Below are 18,561 nucleotides of genomic sequence, written 5' to 3'. Positions count from 1 at the left end.
CATGTCCAGAGCTTCTGAATCCCACTGCTATGAGGCAACATAATGGGAAGGTCTGGGGCTTTATGCCCTGTTTTTTGGCCCTCCGGGGCAACTGAGTGGGAACAGGATGAATGGAATACATGACTCACTTATCTGGACAGACAGGACACTTTTATGATCTTATGCTAACTGTGGATAAGTCAAATAATCTGTCCTTTCTGTGTATCCCAGGACAGCCTCCAGTTTACATCTCTTGCAGTGCCAGACTTCAATCCATCAGGGAGATTATAGAAGGCTTCTGCTTTCCAGCTCTCCAGTTTTTAAGCATGAAGTGTGGGATATGGCAGATGGAACACTTGCAAAGCGCCTCCACTAGAGGGAGGGCTTTCACAGGAGACAATGCCTGTCTGGACTCAAAGAGGACTTCAAAATGTGTGTTCAGGAATGCTCGAAACAGCCATGAGTGCATTACAAGACCTTTTTTCTGATCCTTTCCTCCTGCCGCCTCCTCCCCAGACACTGTAACTGGAGGGCCTGGATAAAATGGCTGCCAGGAGAATGATGTCAGCCACCTTGGGGAGAAAGGTGGGGTATAAATAAAGTTAACCACAAAGTCCATTAAATACAGTGGATGCTCCCTTGGGGCTTGGACTCTTGTTCTATGGGCTGATGATTTCCCCCTGGCCATTCAAGACCTTGATAACCTGGGGAGCAGCAAATTCAAGAGTCTTGCTGATCCTAGCCAATGCCATGTGGGCCTCTTTCATCCTCTCTTGCCTCTCCTTCTTCTCACCTGAGCCCCAAGGTCACCAGAGAGTAGGTGGATGAGTGAAGTGACAGTCAGGTGATTGCACAGAGATCTGGCCTGCGCTAAGTCAGAGTCAGTCCATTCCATCGTGCAGCTGCTCTCCAGGGTCTCAGGCTGAGGTCTTTTGCTTCACCTCCTACCTGACCCTTTTAACTGGAGGTGCTGGGGCTGAACCAGGGATCTTCTGCATCCCAAGCAGGTGCTCTCCCACTAAGCCACAGCCCCTCCCCTTAGTCCAGCATTCTACCCCTGGCTCTTGAACTGGGGGCTGGGTTGAGCTGGCAGAGTTTTAATCTCTCTAAAAGGGTTGCTGTTGCTGCTTCCTTGGGCGAGGGAGGGATGAGGTGCGAACGCTGGCTGTGCTTCCTGGCTCTAGGCCACAATTTGCACAGCACAAACTAGCCGCCTACCTGCCTCAAGGACACTCCACTCCCCTGCTTTCCCCTTGCAGTTTCCCACCCTACTGCGCTACTCTCAGTTGTCTCTAGACCCAGGAGCTGGAGTGCAGAGCCAAAGGCAAGGAATATTTGGGGAGGGGAAAAGATGGCTCTTGTTCTGCCAACAACCTGGAAGGCACTGAGGGTTGCCCCAAAACGTCCTGCCTGCCATCCCTTCAAGAAGCATTTGTGTCAGTTCTTCCTGCGCCTTCTAGGGAAGCAAAGAGGCTGAGGTGTGACAGACTTCATGCAATTTGTGGCCCATCCACTGGAAGATGAGGGCTCAGACACATCAGGGAAGGGGGGCACAATTCTGACAGCAGAGCAAATGAGACCAGCACCCCACTGTTTCCTGCCCAGACCAGGCACCTGAGATCTGGTTTGTGTTTGCTGCAGCCATGAGCCTTCCTGTAACTGTGAGAGTGAGGGTTGGTCTTCTGCTCAGAGAACACAGGAGGGACTCTTGCCCCTTGCAGAGGCATGAAGACAATTTCCTCTCCTTCACAGAGACCTACCTGGGTGCCACCGGCAACTGAGAAGGCCAGGCCCACCAGCCAACCTGTGATCAGTTTCATTGGGACTGGGGACAGTTAGCTTCAATGTAAATTTTCTTCCCAGTCTTACTAGGGACCCCTCCCCCCGCTTCACTCTGCCCCTTCCCCCATCCATCCATCCATCCATCCAGCCAGCCAGCCAGCCAGCCAGCCAGCCAGCCAGGCAGGAGCCGGCCGGTCAGCCAGCCGACACCCTGTTGCATCCCCAGCTGAGCAGGACCATCTATCAGGTGTCTTGAAATGGCCTGTTTTGCTTGCTGCAGGGAGGGTGAGTGATCAGAGCTGGCAGTCCCCCAAGGTGCCATGGGGGTGAAGTCATCACCCTGGGAGTCGTCAGTCTTGGTGGTGCAGCTGGCACAGAGCAACTCTCATCCCATTACACTTGGCAGGCTTGCCAGCTGCATCCTTTGGGGGCTACCTCCCCTCCCCCTTTCCATCTAGAGAGAAGTTTGAATGAATGAATGGAGGGATGAATGAGCAGAGGAGGGAGGCAGCGTTTGCTTCCAGATTTATCAATGAGCAACTGGGGAAACTAAGCCAGCTTGCTGTGTCTTTGATGCCACATCCAAAGATAGAGACTGCGAGGGATCCTTTTTGGGCACAGACTGCCTTTACTGGAGGTTAAGTATGTCACCCAACGAAGTCTGTACAGGCAATTGTCAAAAGCTTCTGAAGCCAGGTGACTGTCTTTGTGTTTCTGGTGCTGATAGAAAGTTAAGTTACAACTGTGGTCTTCAACTTATGGGTTGGGACCTCCAGCTGGCTACCAAGTCCCATGTGCCTGGCCATGAGGCTCTGTATTTTTTGCTGCCCCTTTTTTGGAAGACCATGCTGCTCTTGCCTATGTACAGAGAGAAGGGGCACCACACCTCCTGCCCTTTTGCAGAGAAGAGCAGCAGAGGAGAGCCATCCACTCAGCAGGGGAGTGCATTTGTCTCTGGCTTGGTTTGTTCCTTGCTATGGTAAGCCTCTTGATGCTTGGTTTTCGCTTCCTGTCCCCAGCTTTCTTGTCTTGTTGCCTGATCTCCTGGCCTCAACACCAGTGAGGTAATAACTTTGTCTCCTACCACCTCCTCCTCTTCTTGTCATGTGATCCAGATTCAACCCCACCCCTTGGCTCTGCTGTGGAATGGTGCCCTTGGGCCACAACACACTCTCAGCCAAAGCAACTTCACATGGTTGAAGTAATGAGGATAAAAAAGAGGAGGAGCAGCAATGCTGGGAGGGGGCAGTGGCTGAGTGGTGATGCATCAGCTTTGTGTGCAGAAGGCCCCAGGCTCAGTCACCAGCATCCCCAATTTAAAAAGGACCAGGTAGTAGGTGATGTGAAAGACTTCTAACCAAGTTTCTGGAGAGCCACAAAGAGCCTTGGGGTTATACTAGAACCAAGATGATTGGTGGAGAAGCAAGTTAATATGGCTACAAAAGAGGTTTCCTTTCAACTCAGGCTAGGCCAAGAAATGGCTCCTTTACTTTGATATGGCCACCTGGATCCACACCACGGGGACATTGAGACTAGATTACCATAATGCACTGCACTATGCACTGTCTCCCTGCAAAATCAGTTCAGGAATTCAAGTTGGTGTAGAATGCCATGGCTTGGGTATAACTGGGAGCAATATTATACTTATGCTTTACTTCAATTCTTTAAAAAAAAAAAATCTGGGTGGTTCTACAACCCTGATCCTATGGAATTCCCCTTCAACCCTGTGGGTTGATTCCCTCTGTGTAATTTGCCTTGAGTCCAAGTGAGAAAGGGGAATTGTAGCTAATGAAAATATATAAATATGTACATACAATAAAAGCTGATTTGGTTCCCCATGTTGGAGGAAAACCGGATATGTATTAATTAATGCCTGCAGCTCATTGGGCCCCTTGTTGCCTGGGAATTCAGGATCGAAAAGGGTGAAGACCCCTAATTTAGAAGACTACCTACCCATATGATTCTTTTCAGCTTTCCATTCCCAGCATTTCTCCTCCTCAGCTCCTCAAATCTGAGCCTTCCAGATCTCCCTGGCACCTTACTTTCCTATTTTGGTTAGGTTTTGTGGGGCATCTCATTGAGTGAATCCTGTTAATATCTGGGTAGATTCTTCAGGATGTGGTGCTCAGGGCATACTTGGAAACTGGGATGATGAATCATAGAACAGTTTTTTGTGACTTGGCAGACCCAGCATCATCCTTGGCTCGGGTTGGGTCCCTTTGCCCTTGGCTCATCTCAGTCTACACTCTTTCTGGGGGAAGGAGAGACTATGAAAGCTCTTCCCAGCATAGAACTCTGGCTGATCCTGCTGCCAGCTGGCCAGCTCAAAGAGGAGAGGTGTGATGTCAAAGAGGCGCTGGCTGGTGCTTTCAGGAGCCAGGAGGCCAAGTGCTTTATCAGAAGCAGTCTAGATAGGCAGTGCACCCCAAGCCAGACTTCAGTAAAGACTGGCACATATTGGAACATGGATTTAGCTCTGCAAAATGTGGAACAATCCTGACTCCCCCTCTCCTGCACACACAATGTCCTGTCTTCCCCAGATTCAGGGGATAATTATTTGATGGTGAGCTTTTGATGTGGAAAGGTCTTCCTCTGGCATGGACATGTGGATGAACTTTCTTAGATGGATGAACTTTGCTGATGGTTGGGGGAGGGGATGTGGCTTTGCATGCTGAAGGTCCCAGGTTCAGTTCCTGGCATCTCTAGCTAAAAAGATCAGGTAGCAGAAATGAAAACAGAGGAAGATTTGAAACATCTTGGAATATCTGGAATGGGTGTCTTTTGTGAAGGCTGAATAGATATTATATGCTTCATTCTCATATTCTTCATCCCCCTATTGGAAAAGCATGGAAGCACTGTGGATTCATATGAATGGACTTTAATTTATTGTGGGGGGCGGGGTGAAAAGGAAATTGTGAGAGAAGGATCTACACTGGGTGAGGTTTGTACTGGTGGGAAATTTGTTTATGTTTGAAATCTGTTTATGAACTTTATGTATGGTATAAGCACTTTACCAATTGATATAAGAATTTGAAAACTGAAACGAATATATGTTTAATTATATTTGAAACTACTATTGTACTCAGTGGTCTTTTCATTGCCTAGTACTAACACTGAGATCCCTTCATAGGATGGTTTCTCCCCTGGGCACTGGCCACTTAGATGTCTAAGCAGGAGTTCTGATGGTGAGCCTAGAGGGAAGAGAAACCAGCAGTTACCTGGAGGTGGCTTTTAGGACATGGGGTGGGGAAAGGTGGCAAGTTACAAAGCAGTAGGGAAGGCAAAGGAAAGGGACTGGCTGTTATTGTCTGGGAGGCAGGAAATGCCAGACAGGAAGGGATAGATCCAAGGGGGCTGAGTGGAGGAGGTGGGCAGGGTCAAGTGTGTTGTCGACTCACCTCTGCAGTGACCTTTGGGGGCTTCTTGACTGGGGATACAGGGCCAGCCCTGGCTCTCTGTCATTGACTCCCTCTCCTGAAGTACCTGATAGGGTGCTCTTGGAACCCAGGCAAGCTACTGAGTCAGTGTGTAGCTGCTGCATTGAGTAAGCTGGCAGCCACAGAATGGGGGTGGGGGGGAATGAAGGAGGTAGCCCTCTTGCGAAAGGCATCATCATTTCCCAGGCACTGTGATCCAAGGCTGAAGTGCTCTCCACTTCTGAAACCCAGCTCTTTCCTGTTTTCCTTGGCTATGGATGAGCTGTCATCCCCTTCACCATTCCTGTCAGTAGCTGAAAATCACCCCCTGTCAAATATGCCTAGTTCCTTTTGCCTGTTTACATGCAATTTGTCTCTTAGGCCCTTCAGTCATCCTTGTAGGACTTCTCCCAAGCACCCTGGTTGGGCTGGTGTGCCTGGAGCTGAGATCTTGGCAATGCTGGGCCCATTTTTCTTTTCTGGTAAATCAAGGTCCAGCCAAGGAAGGACGTGGTCATTGAGTAGCACCCACTTGGACATCAGCTCTTGTTCCCCAACCTTCCCTCTGGAAGCCCCACTCTCTTTCCTCTTGTCTCCTGCTTCTGACAATGCCAGGGAGCTGCCGCCTTCTCTGCTCCTGCATCGGTGCCTGCTGAGTCATCCAGTGAAAGCTTGGCTCAGGGGCCAACACGGTCATGATACAATAGCAGTAAGATGCCTGAGCAATATTTTTTCTGTGTTTTCCTTTCCTTGTTCAGTGCAAAACTCTCTCATCTCTGTGTAGACTAAAAATCACTTGTTGTTTGCTGACCAGAGATGAGTCAGGAGAGGGTAAATTTCAAAGAGCTGTGGTTCAAAGGAGTTGGTGAGGATGGGTGCCATCAGTGGGCAGGGAGGGTGATTGGGAGCCCAAACCCAACAAAGTGCCAGTGTCCTCAAAACATCATGGTGAACCAGCCAGGGTCCCATGAAGGGAAATGAATGCCAGAGTCCCATTCCTGCTTTCTGTCTTCTCAGTCCCCCATCCTCCATGCCATTTCCATGTACCAAAAAAATAAAGTTTAGGAAACCCATTTACTTGGGAACTGTGATCTCCCTTTGGAAGGACTTTGCACTGTCTCCTCTCTCAGACTTGAGAGATGGCAACAAAGAGTTTAGCCAGATAGGGAGGTCAGGACACACAGAGCATCCTTGCCTTCCTGCTATCTGATCCTATCCTTAGAAGTAGAATGCTACTCTTAGAAGTAATTACCTCTGTTTCCGTTCTCTCTCACACACACAAAGAAGGTGCATGATCTCTCCATCTTGCACCGTGGAGGCTGGACATGTGGCCAGTATTCAACACCATCTAGTTAGCTAGAACGATATATCTGTTTCACTTACCTGCAGTCTCCTGCATGTATTTCCTTAATTGAAAGTTGTCTTAGAACTCCGTGTAACTTTGCTGACTCCGTGTAACTTTGTGAAGTCTGTTGCCACATCTAGTCCCAGCTCTGCCATGCTAAAGCCTTGAGCTCTCTGCTCCTTTTACATGGTTATCTGGCAGTACCAAGTCCAGAGAATCCAGCCTTGTATACCAAAGAAATGAAGTTTGAGAAAACCACTTACCTGGGCTCTGTGTGGTCCCAAGGCAGTTTGTTAAGATACCCACCTATCCACCAACCTCCTAGTTGGAATCAGTTGGGGAAACTGCAGGAAGTGAGTGTTACCTTGAGTTCATTAAGTGAGCTTTTTGGAAGACAGGAGGGGTTCTTGGAAAGATAGGGGAGTGGTCTCAGGATGTCTAAGCTGGGTGGGCAAACATCTTGTTGGGACACTGACCCATGTAGATGGACATGGTAAGAGTGTGGATATGCTCAAGTCAGTCTGTTTCCCCCCTTTGATATTTTTCAAGGAGAAGATCATGTCAATCTTTAATAGGAACATATAGCATTCTGTCAGGTCTCCAGCTCTTTAGAGGACAACATTCAGTAATGGCTTGCGTGAGAAAGCAGACACCCAATTTCCCTCTGGTTTTGCTTGGCTTTGGGTAGACAGTCAGTTCTTTGACCAGAGCTGGCATGGAGAAAGTGAGGCCTCCGTTGCTGGAAGTGATGCTGCTTAACACCTTAATGTGATGCTGTTTTCTCTTCCCACAGAGCCTGTCTCAATCCATCTCCCCTAGAGTGGAGTTCTGGGATGAGATTGGTGGGACTCCCAGCCCCAACCACATCCTGGCCTCATGAATGGTAACTGGCATTTACTATTGCAGACTTTAAACAAACAAACAGACAAATAAATAAATAAATAAATAAACGTACTATTGCTGATTGGTTTACAAGACTTTATATTTTATTATGCTCCCCTTTCCCTTCTTGAACAAAGATCTGGAATTTTTTTACTCATGACAAATGTTAAGTCTTTTAAGAAAACCTGGGGCTCCACAACCCAGCTCTGCCAGCTTGTACAGCCAGCTAAGCATCACTTTTTTCCTTGATGAGATTTCTATGATTACATAAATGCAGTTCACCCTGTACTTCTGGCTTTTATCTCCATTCCTTTAGTCTTTCTACACAGGACTTCACATCATCTTCACCATCCTCCACCCTCCTTTCTGGATTGTTGCTGTTTTTTGGGGGTATTTTGTACCCCAGAAGAAAAATGATAGTATAGTGAGGCCCCACTCATTGAAATTGAAAAAGTGGCCTCTAGACCACAAGAGCTTATGGTGGAATTCAAGGCTGTTCATTGGTAAGGGTGGTACCCCCAAGATTTATTTATTTATTTGTATGTCCTGTAAGCTGTCTTGAGGGTGTTAGAATGGGGAGACAAAGCATCCTTTTTAAAAGAGAGATGGAGAGACAAAATATCCCTCAGTAAAGTCAGCTGTCCATGGGTAAACACTGTGGCTAATAGCCACTGATGGACCTCTGCCCCATATTTTTATCTAACCCCCTCTTGAAGCTGGCTATGCCTGTAGCCGCCACCACCTCCTGTGGCAGTGAATTCCACATGTTAATCACCCTTTGGGTGAAGAAGTACCTCCTTTTATCCATTCTTGAATGCCCACAAGTTCTTGTATTGTGAGAAAGGGAGAAAAGTACTTCTTTCTCTACCTTCTCCATCCCATGAATAATCTTGTAAACCTCTATCATGTCACCTTGCAGTCGACGTTTCTCCAAGCTAAAGAGCCCCAAGCGTTTTAACCTTTCTTCATAGGGAAAGTGTTCCAAACCTGTAATCATTCTAGTTGCCCTTTTCTGCACTTTTTCCAATGCTATAATATCCTTTTTGAGGTTCAACTGCAGAATCAGCTCCTTTGGGAGGTGGTGAGCTCCTCCTCACTGGCAGTCTTTAAGCAGCAGATGGATGAACACTTGTCAAGGATGCTGTAGGCTAGTCCTGCATTGAGCAGGGGGTTGGACTAGATGACCTGTATGTCAGCCTTTTTTTGTAGCAGGAACTCCTTGTCAGATTAGGCCAAACACCCCTGATGTGACCAATCCTTCTGGAGCTTACAGTAGGCCCTGTACTAAAACCTATTGGATATTCTTATAGAAAAATATAATTTAGCAGAGTTAGAATCGAATAGCACAGCAGAGAAATACACAGAGATCATTTGTGTGTTTAAAAGAATATGATTGCTTTACTTAAAACTACAAGGGAAGGGTAAACAGAGTAAAATAACAGACACTAACTCCTACATCTTTACATCCTGAGTACAAAGCTAGGAATGGCTCCTCTTCTCCAAACTTAGACAAAGGGAGGAAGAGATGCCATAAAATGCAGAATAGGCAATACATTGATTTCCAATCACAGCACTCAATTACTGGTCATTTAACTAAGACCTCCTACAGACCTTTGTGGGCTTTCTCTCTAGCTAAACAGATAGATTACAGTAAACACATGTAACTTCCTGTTGACTAACAGTAACAGCAAGGCTAACTCTGAAGTGTTGCAGACTTGCAAATCCCAACAAAAGCCCTGTAAGCTCTTTGAGGATTGGCTACATCAGGGGTTTGTGGCCTAATATGCAAAGGAGTTCCTGCTGCCCTGTCTGTATGGCCTCTTCCAACTCTGATTCCTTTTTAAAAAACTAGATAAGATGGCTGTGATGCCCCCTCTGCCACTGCCTGTGCTTGGAGTCTGCATTCAGCCAACCCTAAATAGCCAAATCTTCCCTTTGCCTTTCATACATCATGTGTTACTTCTGTCGCATTTTGTGCCACAGACAGCATGCACAGACAGTTAAGCCTTTGCCAGGGCTTGCAATTCAGGCCACCTGCGAGGTGTTGCATTGATCTTTGAGAGTGGCTGGGTCACGGCCAACCAACCATGACATTTTGTGAACTGTGGTTGACTGTATATTGAACTGGGGCTCCCTTTTTCAGATAATGCAACTTGAGCATGTGAAGCCCAGCTGAAGAAGGTTATTTGACTGAAATGGGTTCTTCTGTTGCAACGCTGTCAGGAGGCTTCTGTGGAAGAATTTACAGAACCTTTTCTTGGCTTGCATTTGAGCTGTGTTTATCTTAGCCCAAAGGATTTACAGACACAAATCAGATACGTTTATGTTGATGTTGGTGCTGTTTTGTGTATTGTACTATGATATTGCTTTGTTATACATGTTGTAAGACACATTGAAGTGTTCAAAAAACTTTATTATATAAGAGTTTTGAGTGCCACACAGTTCTGTGGTTGAATATATCTATATGGTTAACTGGATTCCTTTTTGCATAATTGTAGCCAGCTGTGCAAATTGCCAACTTCTACTTCATCCCCTTGCAGTGCAGGTGACAACTGCTCTCCCTGCATGCCCCAACTTTGCCCTCTCTCTCTAGCTGCAGCTGCTGACTTGAAGCCACCTGGGCAGCCACATCCCAGTGTATATCTGGAAGCTGCAGGAATTATCCCCACCAACCTTTGGGTTTTCCAAGTCAGACGCCTAAATGCAGGTCCCATAGCTGGTGTGGTCCCTGCTGGTATGCAGTCATTCTCAGTCTCCCTGTTCAGGGCTGATGCCTCTACCCACTTCCCTCTTTTTCTGCCCCCAGACTGGCTATGGTCCAGTGTGTCATCATCCTCTTCAATGCCTACTTCTCCTGGAAGACTAATCAATTGTGACTTGGCAACATGGAGACACAGAGGCTCTTCTGGACACCAGCACATCAGAGCTCATTTTTCCCTTCCTGGTGCCTGCAGCACATGCTCCTTTTGGCCTTTGTTTCTCGCCTAGGGAAGCTGTCTGTTGCCCACACCAGATTATCCTGTCTTGGCACCCCCTTCCCCCCTCACATGGCCCCTGTTCTATCTTCTCAGCCCCACGCAAGTTGAGACTACCCCAAACCAATTCAGAGCCAAGAATATCAGCTTTGTATGAAGAAGGCCCAAGATTCAGTCTCTGCTAATATCTCCTTGTAAAAAGATCAGGGAGAAGACAGTGTGAAAGAACTCTGCCTGAGTCCCTGGAGAGCTGCTGTCAGTCCAAATTGGCAATATTGCCCTTGAGAGACCCAGGGTTTGCCTTGGTTTAAGGCAACTCCCTCTGTGCATGTGTCATGACCAGGTGTCAGGCTCAGGCCCCAACAGGGACATCTGAAAGAGGATCACATCCCAAAGAAAGACAGACCTGGAAGCTTAGTTTAGTGATCCTTTTCATACTTTATATTTACCACATAGCATAAGAACATGCTTGTAGGCCATGTAATGTGGTCAGAGACCAGGGAGTGATGCTTCATGGGACAGCTGCCTTCACTGCTACAGATGCTGGCTGATGCTACCTGGGACGGGGGTGGGTGGGGAGACTGGTTCCCTTGGGAGTCTCTCATCTCATTCCCCTAGACAAAGGCCACACACTGCAAGGCAAGACAGACTAGAGTTCCACCAGGCTGCTTCTTGGCCAATCTTTGCCTAATCCCTCTGCTCAACCTGCCCAGGCCTCTGTTTGTCCAGGAGAGAGATAATTGCTGTCTGGTGTTTGCTTAGTGTCCCAGACATTGAGCTCCAGCTGGTGCCAGAACTGCAGCTTTGGCCCCAGTTGGCCAGCTCCCCTCCACCCATCCTATAAGCAGCAATTCTTCTATGAAAATCATAGAACACCTTTGCTAAGAAAGGAGAGTTCCATGGGAGGAGGTTTAGCTCAGCTGTCAAGATAAATCAGAAATTACCACTTGTGGCGTAGATGGCACGAGGAAAATGGTAACTTCCAAGTCTCTAGAGCTCAATGTTTTTCATCGCAACTGCTAATTCCTGCTCTTAAGATGAAAAGGGGGGTACAGCTTTAAAGTAAAGAGGACAGTCATTTAACTTAGCCAAATTGGTGATGGCAGCCCTTGGATTCCAGGGGGAACTTGGTGCAGTCTGTGGGATGAGTCAAAGCCACAACTTTTATCACTCTGAGATATGTTTCAGTTCTTGGAACCTTCCATTCCCTTGAACTGCGTGATGTGCATGGCTAATGTGATACACAGCTACCACTCAAGCATGTTGCAAATCAGCAACATGGATTGTGGTTCATTTTGGGATTTTGATTTTGGACCAGTGCAGATGTAAAGCCATGCCACCTTGAGGCGCATTTGCCCCTGAAAGCAAGGAGTAAAGGGATGCGCACACCTGTCCTCTGAAGGTTGGTAGCCCCTATGAACTCTGCCTTCTGGGGATTTCAGCTGGGCTGGGAGCATAAGAGAGAAGCATAAAGGTTCTGTGGAGGCGGGAAAAGATAAGCTGGGCATCAAAGTGCCAGCATTTGCGCAACTTGCATCAATTCAGCACCATGGACAGCAACAGCGCTTGGACGCGCCAATAGGGGTGATTGCACCATGGACAGCAACAGCGTCCTGCCTTGAAAGGCTCTGGCTCGGAATCAACAGAGCAGAACGTCACCGGACCTGCCCCGCCCCCGCGCCCACACTGAATGCAGCTATAAACGTCTAATCTAGCATGATGAGTCTTACTGTTTTTCTTTTCTTTTCTGGAGGATTTTTGAGTTCCACCCCATTTAGTCATTCAGTTTGGGAGGAGGGGTGTGGAAAACTCCCAGGAGCAAGCTGGTGCTGGAGAAACGGATTCCCAGCAGGCGTCTGCTTGTAACGAGGAACTGCTGAAGACCCACCAACGATTTTGAGGCTAAACTGCCTGTAGCCTGTTGTTTATGACCTGCCCTAGTCAGAGGCCTGCCCAGTAGGGAGGGGCAGCTCATTCACGTGTGTCCTTCCATGTTGTTCGGCATTCATGATGCCCTCCCCAGGCTGCCCCGGGGAGTGGAAGGAAAACATCCCATAGCTGTGTTGCAGGGAGAAATGCTGCTCCACCTGCTTGCCATCATATTCCCACATGTGGTCAAAAATTGTATCGCAGGCCTTTGAGCTTAAAGCAATCGATCCAACACTTCATCCTTCTAATAACACACCACACCTATCTACACGACAGACACGATTCCTTTTCTCTGGGCGCCGCTGTGCAGCGGTCTGTTTTAGACTTAGAAAAACTCGGTGCAGGCCTCTCGCTTTCCAAACGTTTTACCAAGTGGGCAGTTCTGCGGCAACTCTAAAGATAGGTAGATTGATAGATGATTCAGACCGGGCCGCGGTGGCGATGTGCGGGGGGCGGGGGGGGACAGTCTGCATCTGCGAAGCTTCGGGGTGCTGCTTGTCTTAGGGCAGCACAGGGAAGTGGAGAGCTCCCCCCACCCTGGGCTTTGCTATTGACGGCTGCAAAGCGGTCCAGAAGTGACCCTGGTGAACCAGTACAATGACCGCCAGAGTTGTGTTTTTCTTTTTTGCCCCCCTCCCTCTGATGCGTCCCACCACTTTGGCCGGGGTGGCTCTCCATCGGCAAGCAGTCCATGTCCCGGCTGACGTCAATGGATCTCCCGGCCTAGCTCTATATAAAGATCCCGCCAGCGGCTCCCTCCGCGCACCCTCCTTCCCAGCTCAGCAAGGACGCATCTGGGTGAGTTGCTTCCTGCTGTCGCAGGGCCGAGGCAGAGAGGGACGCACCCGGGCTGACTGGGGCCACAAGACGCAGCCTCCGCTTCCTCGACAGAGCTCCAAGTCTGCCTGCCTGTGTCGCCTCCTGCCGGCACCGGGCCGAGAAACGGCTGGGAGAGGGCCGGTGAGGCTCCAGCCCCCGACTTGGACACCCCAAGACCCTCCCGCCCCCCCGAACTCTTGCCCGGTCTCCCGGTCCCGCTGGAGGAGAGAGAAAGACTGACCAGCTCCCGCCTTAGTGCCAGAGCGCGGGGGCGGGTCCCTTTCCTCCTCCTGGACTCACCCGTCTCTACCTTCCCAGGCCTGGACCGCCCCAGCATGAGAAGGGTGCTTCTGCCGATCCTCGTGGCCTCGCTCCTGCTGCTCTCCCGGGCGTCCCTCGGCGCCGCCCAAATCCCGGACTTCGACGGCCACGGAGAGAGCGGGCTGAGCCTCCGGCTGAGGCTCCTGCCCTGGGGAGAGGACCGCGGCCCGCGCTGGCTCCGGCTGGCGCCCTCCGCGCCTGCCCCGGGACACCTCGACGGGGTGGCCTTGGTGGGGCGATCTCTGATCCGGGCGGGTCCGGCCAGGGAGCTGCGCCGCCGCCTGACGGACGAGCTGAGCGAGCGCCTGAAGCGCCCGGATCACGAGCTGCCGCTTTCCATCGACTTACACTTCCACCTCCTCCGCCACCTGCTCGGGATCGCCAAAGCTGCCAGCCAGAAGGAGCAAGCCGAGGAAAACCGCCTGATCCTCGACTCCGTGGGCAAGTGACGCCGGCCGGCAAAGCCAGCGAAGGAGCCTGCCTGCCGGCTGCCAGGGCCAACCCCTCCCTCCGGCTTGGTGCTGCCTCCAATTGTCCAGCAGCTGCAGCAGCAGCAGCAGCTAAAGGATCGCCGTCGGACAGCGCGCCTCTCGCGGCCCTGGCCGGCTCCCCGGAAGATGCTCCAGGCAAGCCACGCTGCCGCTGCAGGGAGGGGGGAGCCAGAGACTCCCGTTGCTGCCTGCAAGACAAGTCTGGCGCGCCAGCCTTGGGTTGGAAGAGCCGGGGGCGGGGCGGGGCGGGAGCGGAAGAGCCCACAGATCTATTGCTGCCCTTCTCGTTTCCAGCAATCCCGGCTGCAGCGCCTGACCTCTGCAGCCCCACCCCCACCGGCATTTGGGTTTCAGAGGTCGGTTGTGGGTGGGTCCCATGAAGCTGGCTTGCCTGAACCAGAGCACCGCTTCACCTTGCAGTCGCTATCTACTCTGACCAGCAGCCGCTCACTCAGCAGAGTCTCAGGCAGGGAGGTCTTTCCCCCCACCCCGCTCCATCTTTTTCACTGGGAGGTTCCGGGAATTGAACTTGGAACCTTCTCCAGGCAAAGCCCCTCTGGGGTAACAGGCTTTGGCCGTTCCCAAGGAGCTCCAGCCTAGAGAACCTGTGGGGCGAACGAGGGTCTCCTCACTCCTTCCCAGAAGGGAAACGCAAGGGGGCACTGCCCCCCACCCAGGTCCTTTGAGGCCAGTGTGGTCTGGAGGAGGCCGTGTTACAACCCCACCTTAACGCGCCCTGCTTTGGAGGAGGGGAGGTGGTCGCTCGATGGAGGGAATGGGCTCAGTCTACGAACAGGCACATAGAAATCAATCGTTGGAAAGAAAGAAAAGGGCACCCCCAGCCCCTGTGGCGGACCTTCACGGGAGAGGCATTCCCTCTGGGGTGAGGGAACCCAGGGGAAGGCGCCTTCCAGGAGTAGCTAGCCAGCCAGCCAGCCTGCCTGCCACCTTCGGGACGCGGGACAAGTCTGCTGCCCGATCGCCTGGTGGGGGGAGGAGCATTTTCCTTGCAGATCCAGGAGGCCACCCACTAAAAAGGACGTCGCTGTCTGGTCTCCCACCAAACCCCTCCAAGCGCACCTTTCAGGCCCTTCTCTCCTCCCTCCCCCCCCCCCAGCTCTTTCTTCCCTCTTGAAACAGAGGGGGGTGGGGGGGTCTGGGCTCGGGAAGGGCAGGCAGCTGCGGAGGGGTGCTGGGGGGGGGATCCGGGCAGGCAATCCCGGGGGGAGGAGGGGCAAAGCGGAAAGCCTCCTCCCCTACCCTCCTCTTGGCAGGCTCGGAGAGCTCCCCCCTGCCCCCCACCGTCCAGCTTCGATGTCGACCCGAGGAAGTCGCGGCGCCTGCAGGCGGGGGGTGGGGGGCGGCAATTGCTGTGAGCCGTCGGGCTGGCCCGGTTCATCTCATCCCGCTATCTCTCCGCAGGTCGGCAAGAGCAGCCCAGCATGAGACGCCCCTCCCACCCGCTCGCCCGCTGCAGCAGCGGCAGCGGCAGCCCGGAAGAGCTGCGGCCAACCAGGGGCCCGCCCGCCACGGAGCAGCGCAGCGCATCGCCTCGCCAGGCAGCCATGGCGACTCCTGGCCCAAGAACTGAGCTGGCCCGGGAGGTGGAGGCGGAGGAGGGCCTCTGCTAGGACGAAGGCCGCTCTCTTGGCAGCCAGCGAGGGAGGGCCGGCCAAGCGCAAGGAAGGCGCCCCCCCCCCCTTCCAAACACACTCTTGGACGCCGCGGTTTCACAATAAAACCAGTTGCGAGACAAACTAGGAACAGGCGTGCTATTGGCGGGGGTGGGGAAGGGGGAGAGGCCTGTGTCGGGAGGGGTGGGCATGTGGAAAGAGGAGCAGGGGGGAGCGGGGAGGTCCCTGAGGTTGTGGGGCTCAAGGGCCGCTGCCTACCTCGCACATTTTCGTCCCCTCCTTTCTCTACCCTGTGCCAGGCATGGCGCCCGGTTCTCTCCCATTGGATCTTCGCAGTCACTTCCAGAGGGAGGGCTTCCGTTGCCTTCCAGCCTGTTCTGACCCCTACGCCACACTGCCCCCTTCCTGGGGGAGAGACACGCCGTCCTGCCTTCCTCAGTCTTCTAGCCAAGAGCTGGATTGGAAGCTGTGAAGCAATTGGTGGGTGCCCTAAGGCTGCCCTCCACAGCAGCCTCTCCCTCAGATCCCTCAGGGTCAACTGCAAGAAACCAAAGGCTAACTAAAACTTTCTGAAAGACTAGTTAAAACTTAGCAAGTAAGGGAGGGTGCTCCAAACTAGACGGGGCAGCTCCAGAGTAACCACCCCGATGGTGAATTATAAAGGCTATTTAGGGAGGGGCCAAGCAGAGATCACCAGCCTGCGTACAGAATAGGGCCTCATCCATGATCCAGTAGAGCATTTCCATAGACACCAGTATTGCCAGTCGGGGAATGCAAATGTTGACCCTGCAGCACAAAATGCTGCTCCTGGGAGGACCAGAAATCGGGCAGGGGAAGGAAAGTCAGACTCAGAAAAACTCCATTCGATCCAGCTTCTTTAAACAGAGTGATTAAAATGTTAAAATGTAGAATTCGCTGCCAGAGGATCTCGGGTTGGCCACGGGCACGAGCTTGTAGGCCAGGTAATGTGACTGGCGACCAGGGAGTGATGCTTCACGGAACAGCTGCCGTCGCTCCTACAGCTGCTTGCTGCTGCCACCTGGGGCTGGCTGCCTTGGGAGTCTCTTGCCCTTTCCCCAAGACAAAGGCCACACGCGGCAACAAGGGAAGACCGACTTGAGTTCTATCAGGCTGCTTCTTGGCCTGTCATTGCCTCCTCCCTCTGTTCAACCTGCTGGGGACTCTGTTTGTCCAGGAGTGAGACCATTGTTGCCTGGAGTTTGCTTAGAGTCCCAAGCATCAGGCTTCAACTGGTGCCAGCAGTGCAGCTTTGGCAGGGGTTGGGAGACAGGGTTCCTTGGCCACCTTCCCTTAGCAGGGAAGAGCTGGCACAAAGGGAGCATAGTGTACCTGAGCAGAGCCGCTTGCCAGCACGTTTTGGGGGACTGCATCCCAGAAGTGGACATTCAGCAGGAGGACACCTGTCGTGTAAAGTTGAGCCCTTCCTCATTAGGCATATGTGGCACAGCCATGCCTCCTGTGGCTCAGGTGTCTGAGGAGGTTTCAGCACAGCTGTAGTCCACAGCTGCATCGCCCCCGAACTGGATCAAGTCAAGAGCTGCAACACGATGGTCACCTGGGCCAGCAGAAAGATGGGTTCTCTCTGGGGAGGGGGTTCTTGGCTTTGGACAGGTATGTGCTGATTGGGAATAAATCACAGGTTGAGCCGCTGCCTTCAACCCACTACATCTATCTTCTGTTGCAAGTACATAGAATTTTGCCCTCGCATGGATGGTCCAGGCTAGTTTGATCTCATCAGAAGAAGAGATTAGATTTATACCCCACTCTTTATTACCCGAAGGAGTCTCAGAGAGGGTTACAATCTCCTTCCCCTCCCTACAACAGACATCCTGTGAGGTAGGTGGGGCTGAGAGAGCTCTCACAGAAACTGCTCTTGAGCAGAACAGCTTCGAGAGTACTTGTGGCTGACCCAAGACCACACTAGCAGCTGCATGTGGAGGACTGGGGCATCCAACCCTGGTTCTTCCAGATAAGAGTCCACGCACTTAATCACCAAACCGGCTAAACCAAACTAAACATCATTGGCCCTGGATACTGTTTGGATGGGAGGCCACCAAGGAAGCCCAGAGGCAGGCAATGGGAAACCACCTCTGAATGTCTCTTGTCTTGAAAACCTGGGGTCCCCCTGTACAGTCAGCCGCAACTTCATAGGCACTTTCCAGCATTTCCCCTTAGAATTGTAACTATCTTGGAGTTTGGCAGGTTCCTCAAGGGTGGGTGGCAGGAAGAGACTGCCCTCCCCCTTCCACTCCCCCTCTTTTGGGATTCGGACTTCCCTCTCGACACACTCGTTTTTAAGGCAGGATTCCTGGAGTGGGGGGGGGGGAGGAGGACCCTTTCCATTCTTTTTGAAATCACCTGCCTTCTGGTAACTCGGGTATAAATGCCCCCTGCTGCCCTCCCCAGCTCCGACAAAGAGGGAAAAAAGACCCTTTAGAGATTTCCCGCATTCTTCCCGGGGGTGTCCAAACTCTGCCCCCGCGTTCTCTGTGGCACACATAAAGTTTCAGGCTTTTACTCTCAGGGGTCCCAACCTGAGATGGGGGAGGGTGTCACCACCTCAGAAAAGAATGAAGGTCCGGAAAAGGTGCCCAGCTCCCACCGCCCACCCTAGAAGCAGCAATGCTTCCGCTAAAAGTTTTGCTAGGAAAGGACAGATCCATGGGAGGAGGTTGCATTTAAATGGCAAAAGAAATCAGAAACTACCCCTTGTGGCTTAGGTGGCTAGAGGAAGAGGGGAACTTCCCGGCCTCGAGTTCAGTGCTTTTGGCTGCAACCTCCAATACCTGCCCTTAAGATGAAAAACGCGAGTAGGGCTTAAAAGTAAGAAAAACATTAATTTCACCCAGCCATTTTGGTGATGGCAGCCCTGGGATTCTAGGACGACCGATAAGAATAGATGACAAAGAGTGGTCATAATTGTAGTCAGTTTCCTCGAGGAGGATGTCGGTCATATCTAGTTCTATG

The 18,561-nt window shown here is 51.6% G+C and overlaps 1 protein-coding gene across 1 annotated transcript; it reads left to right on the top strand.

The window, feature by feature from the left end:
• Window positions 1-13,419: 13,419 nt before the first annotated feature.
• On the top strand, window positions 13,420-13,897 carry UCN (urocortin). Its single transcript, XM_060260053.1, has one exon. It carries the CDS (start codon window positions 13,463-13,465, stop codon window positions 13,895-13,897), a length of 435 nt encoding a protein of 144 aa, XP_060116036.1. The 5' UTR covers window positions 13,420-13,462.
• The last annotated feature ends 4,664 nt before the right edge of the window (window positions 13,898-18,561 follow it).

The sequence above is a fragment of the Heteronotia binoei genome, chromosome 1, assembly GCF_032191835.1.
Source record: "Heteronotia binoei isolate CCM8104 ecotype False Entrance Well chromosome 1, APGP_CSIRO_Hbin_v1, whole genome shotgun sequence".
Lineage (NCBI taxonomy): Eukaryota > Metazoa > Chordata > Lepidosauria > Squamata > Gekkonidae > Heteronotia > Heteronotia binoei.
Note: the sequence above shows the minus strand (reverse complement) of the source record. Positions and strands in the feature narration are given on the sequence as shown.

Coding starts and splice junctions, on each gene's coding strand:
- UCN (XM_060260053.1), top strand. CDS start 13,463: ATGAGAAGGGTGCTTCTGCCGATCCTCGTGGCCTCGCTCCTGCTGCTC.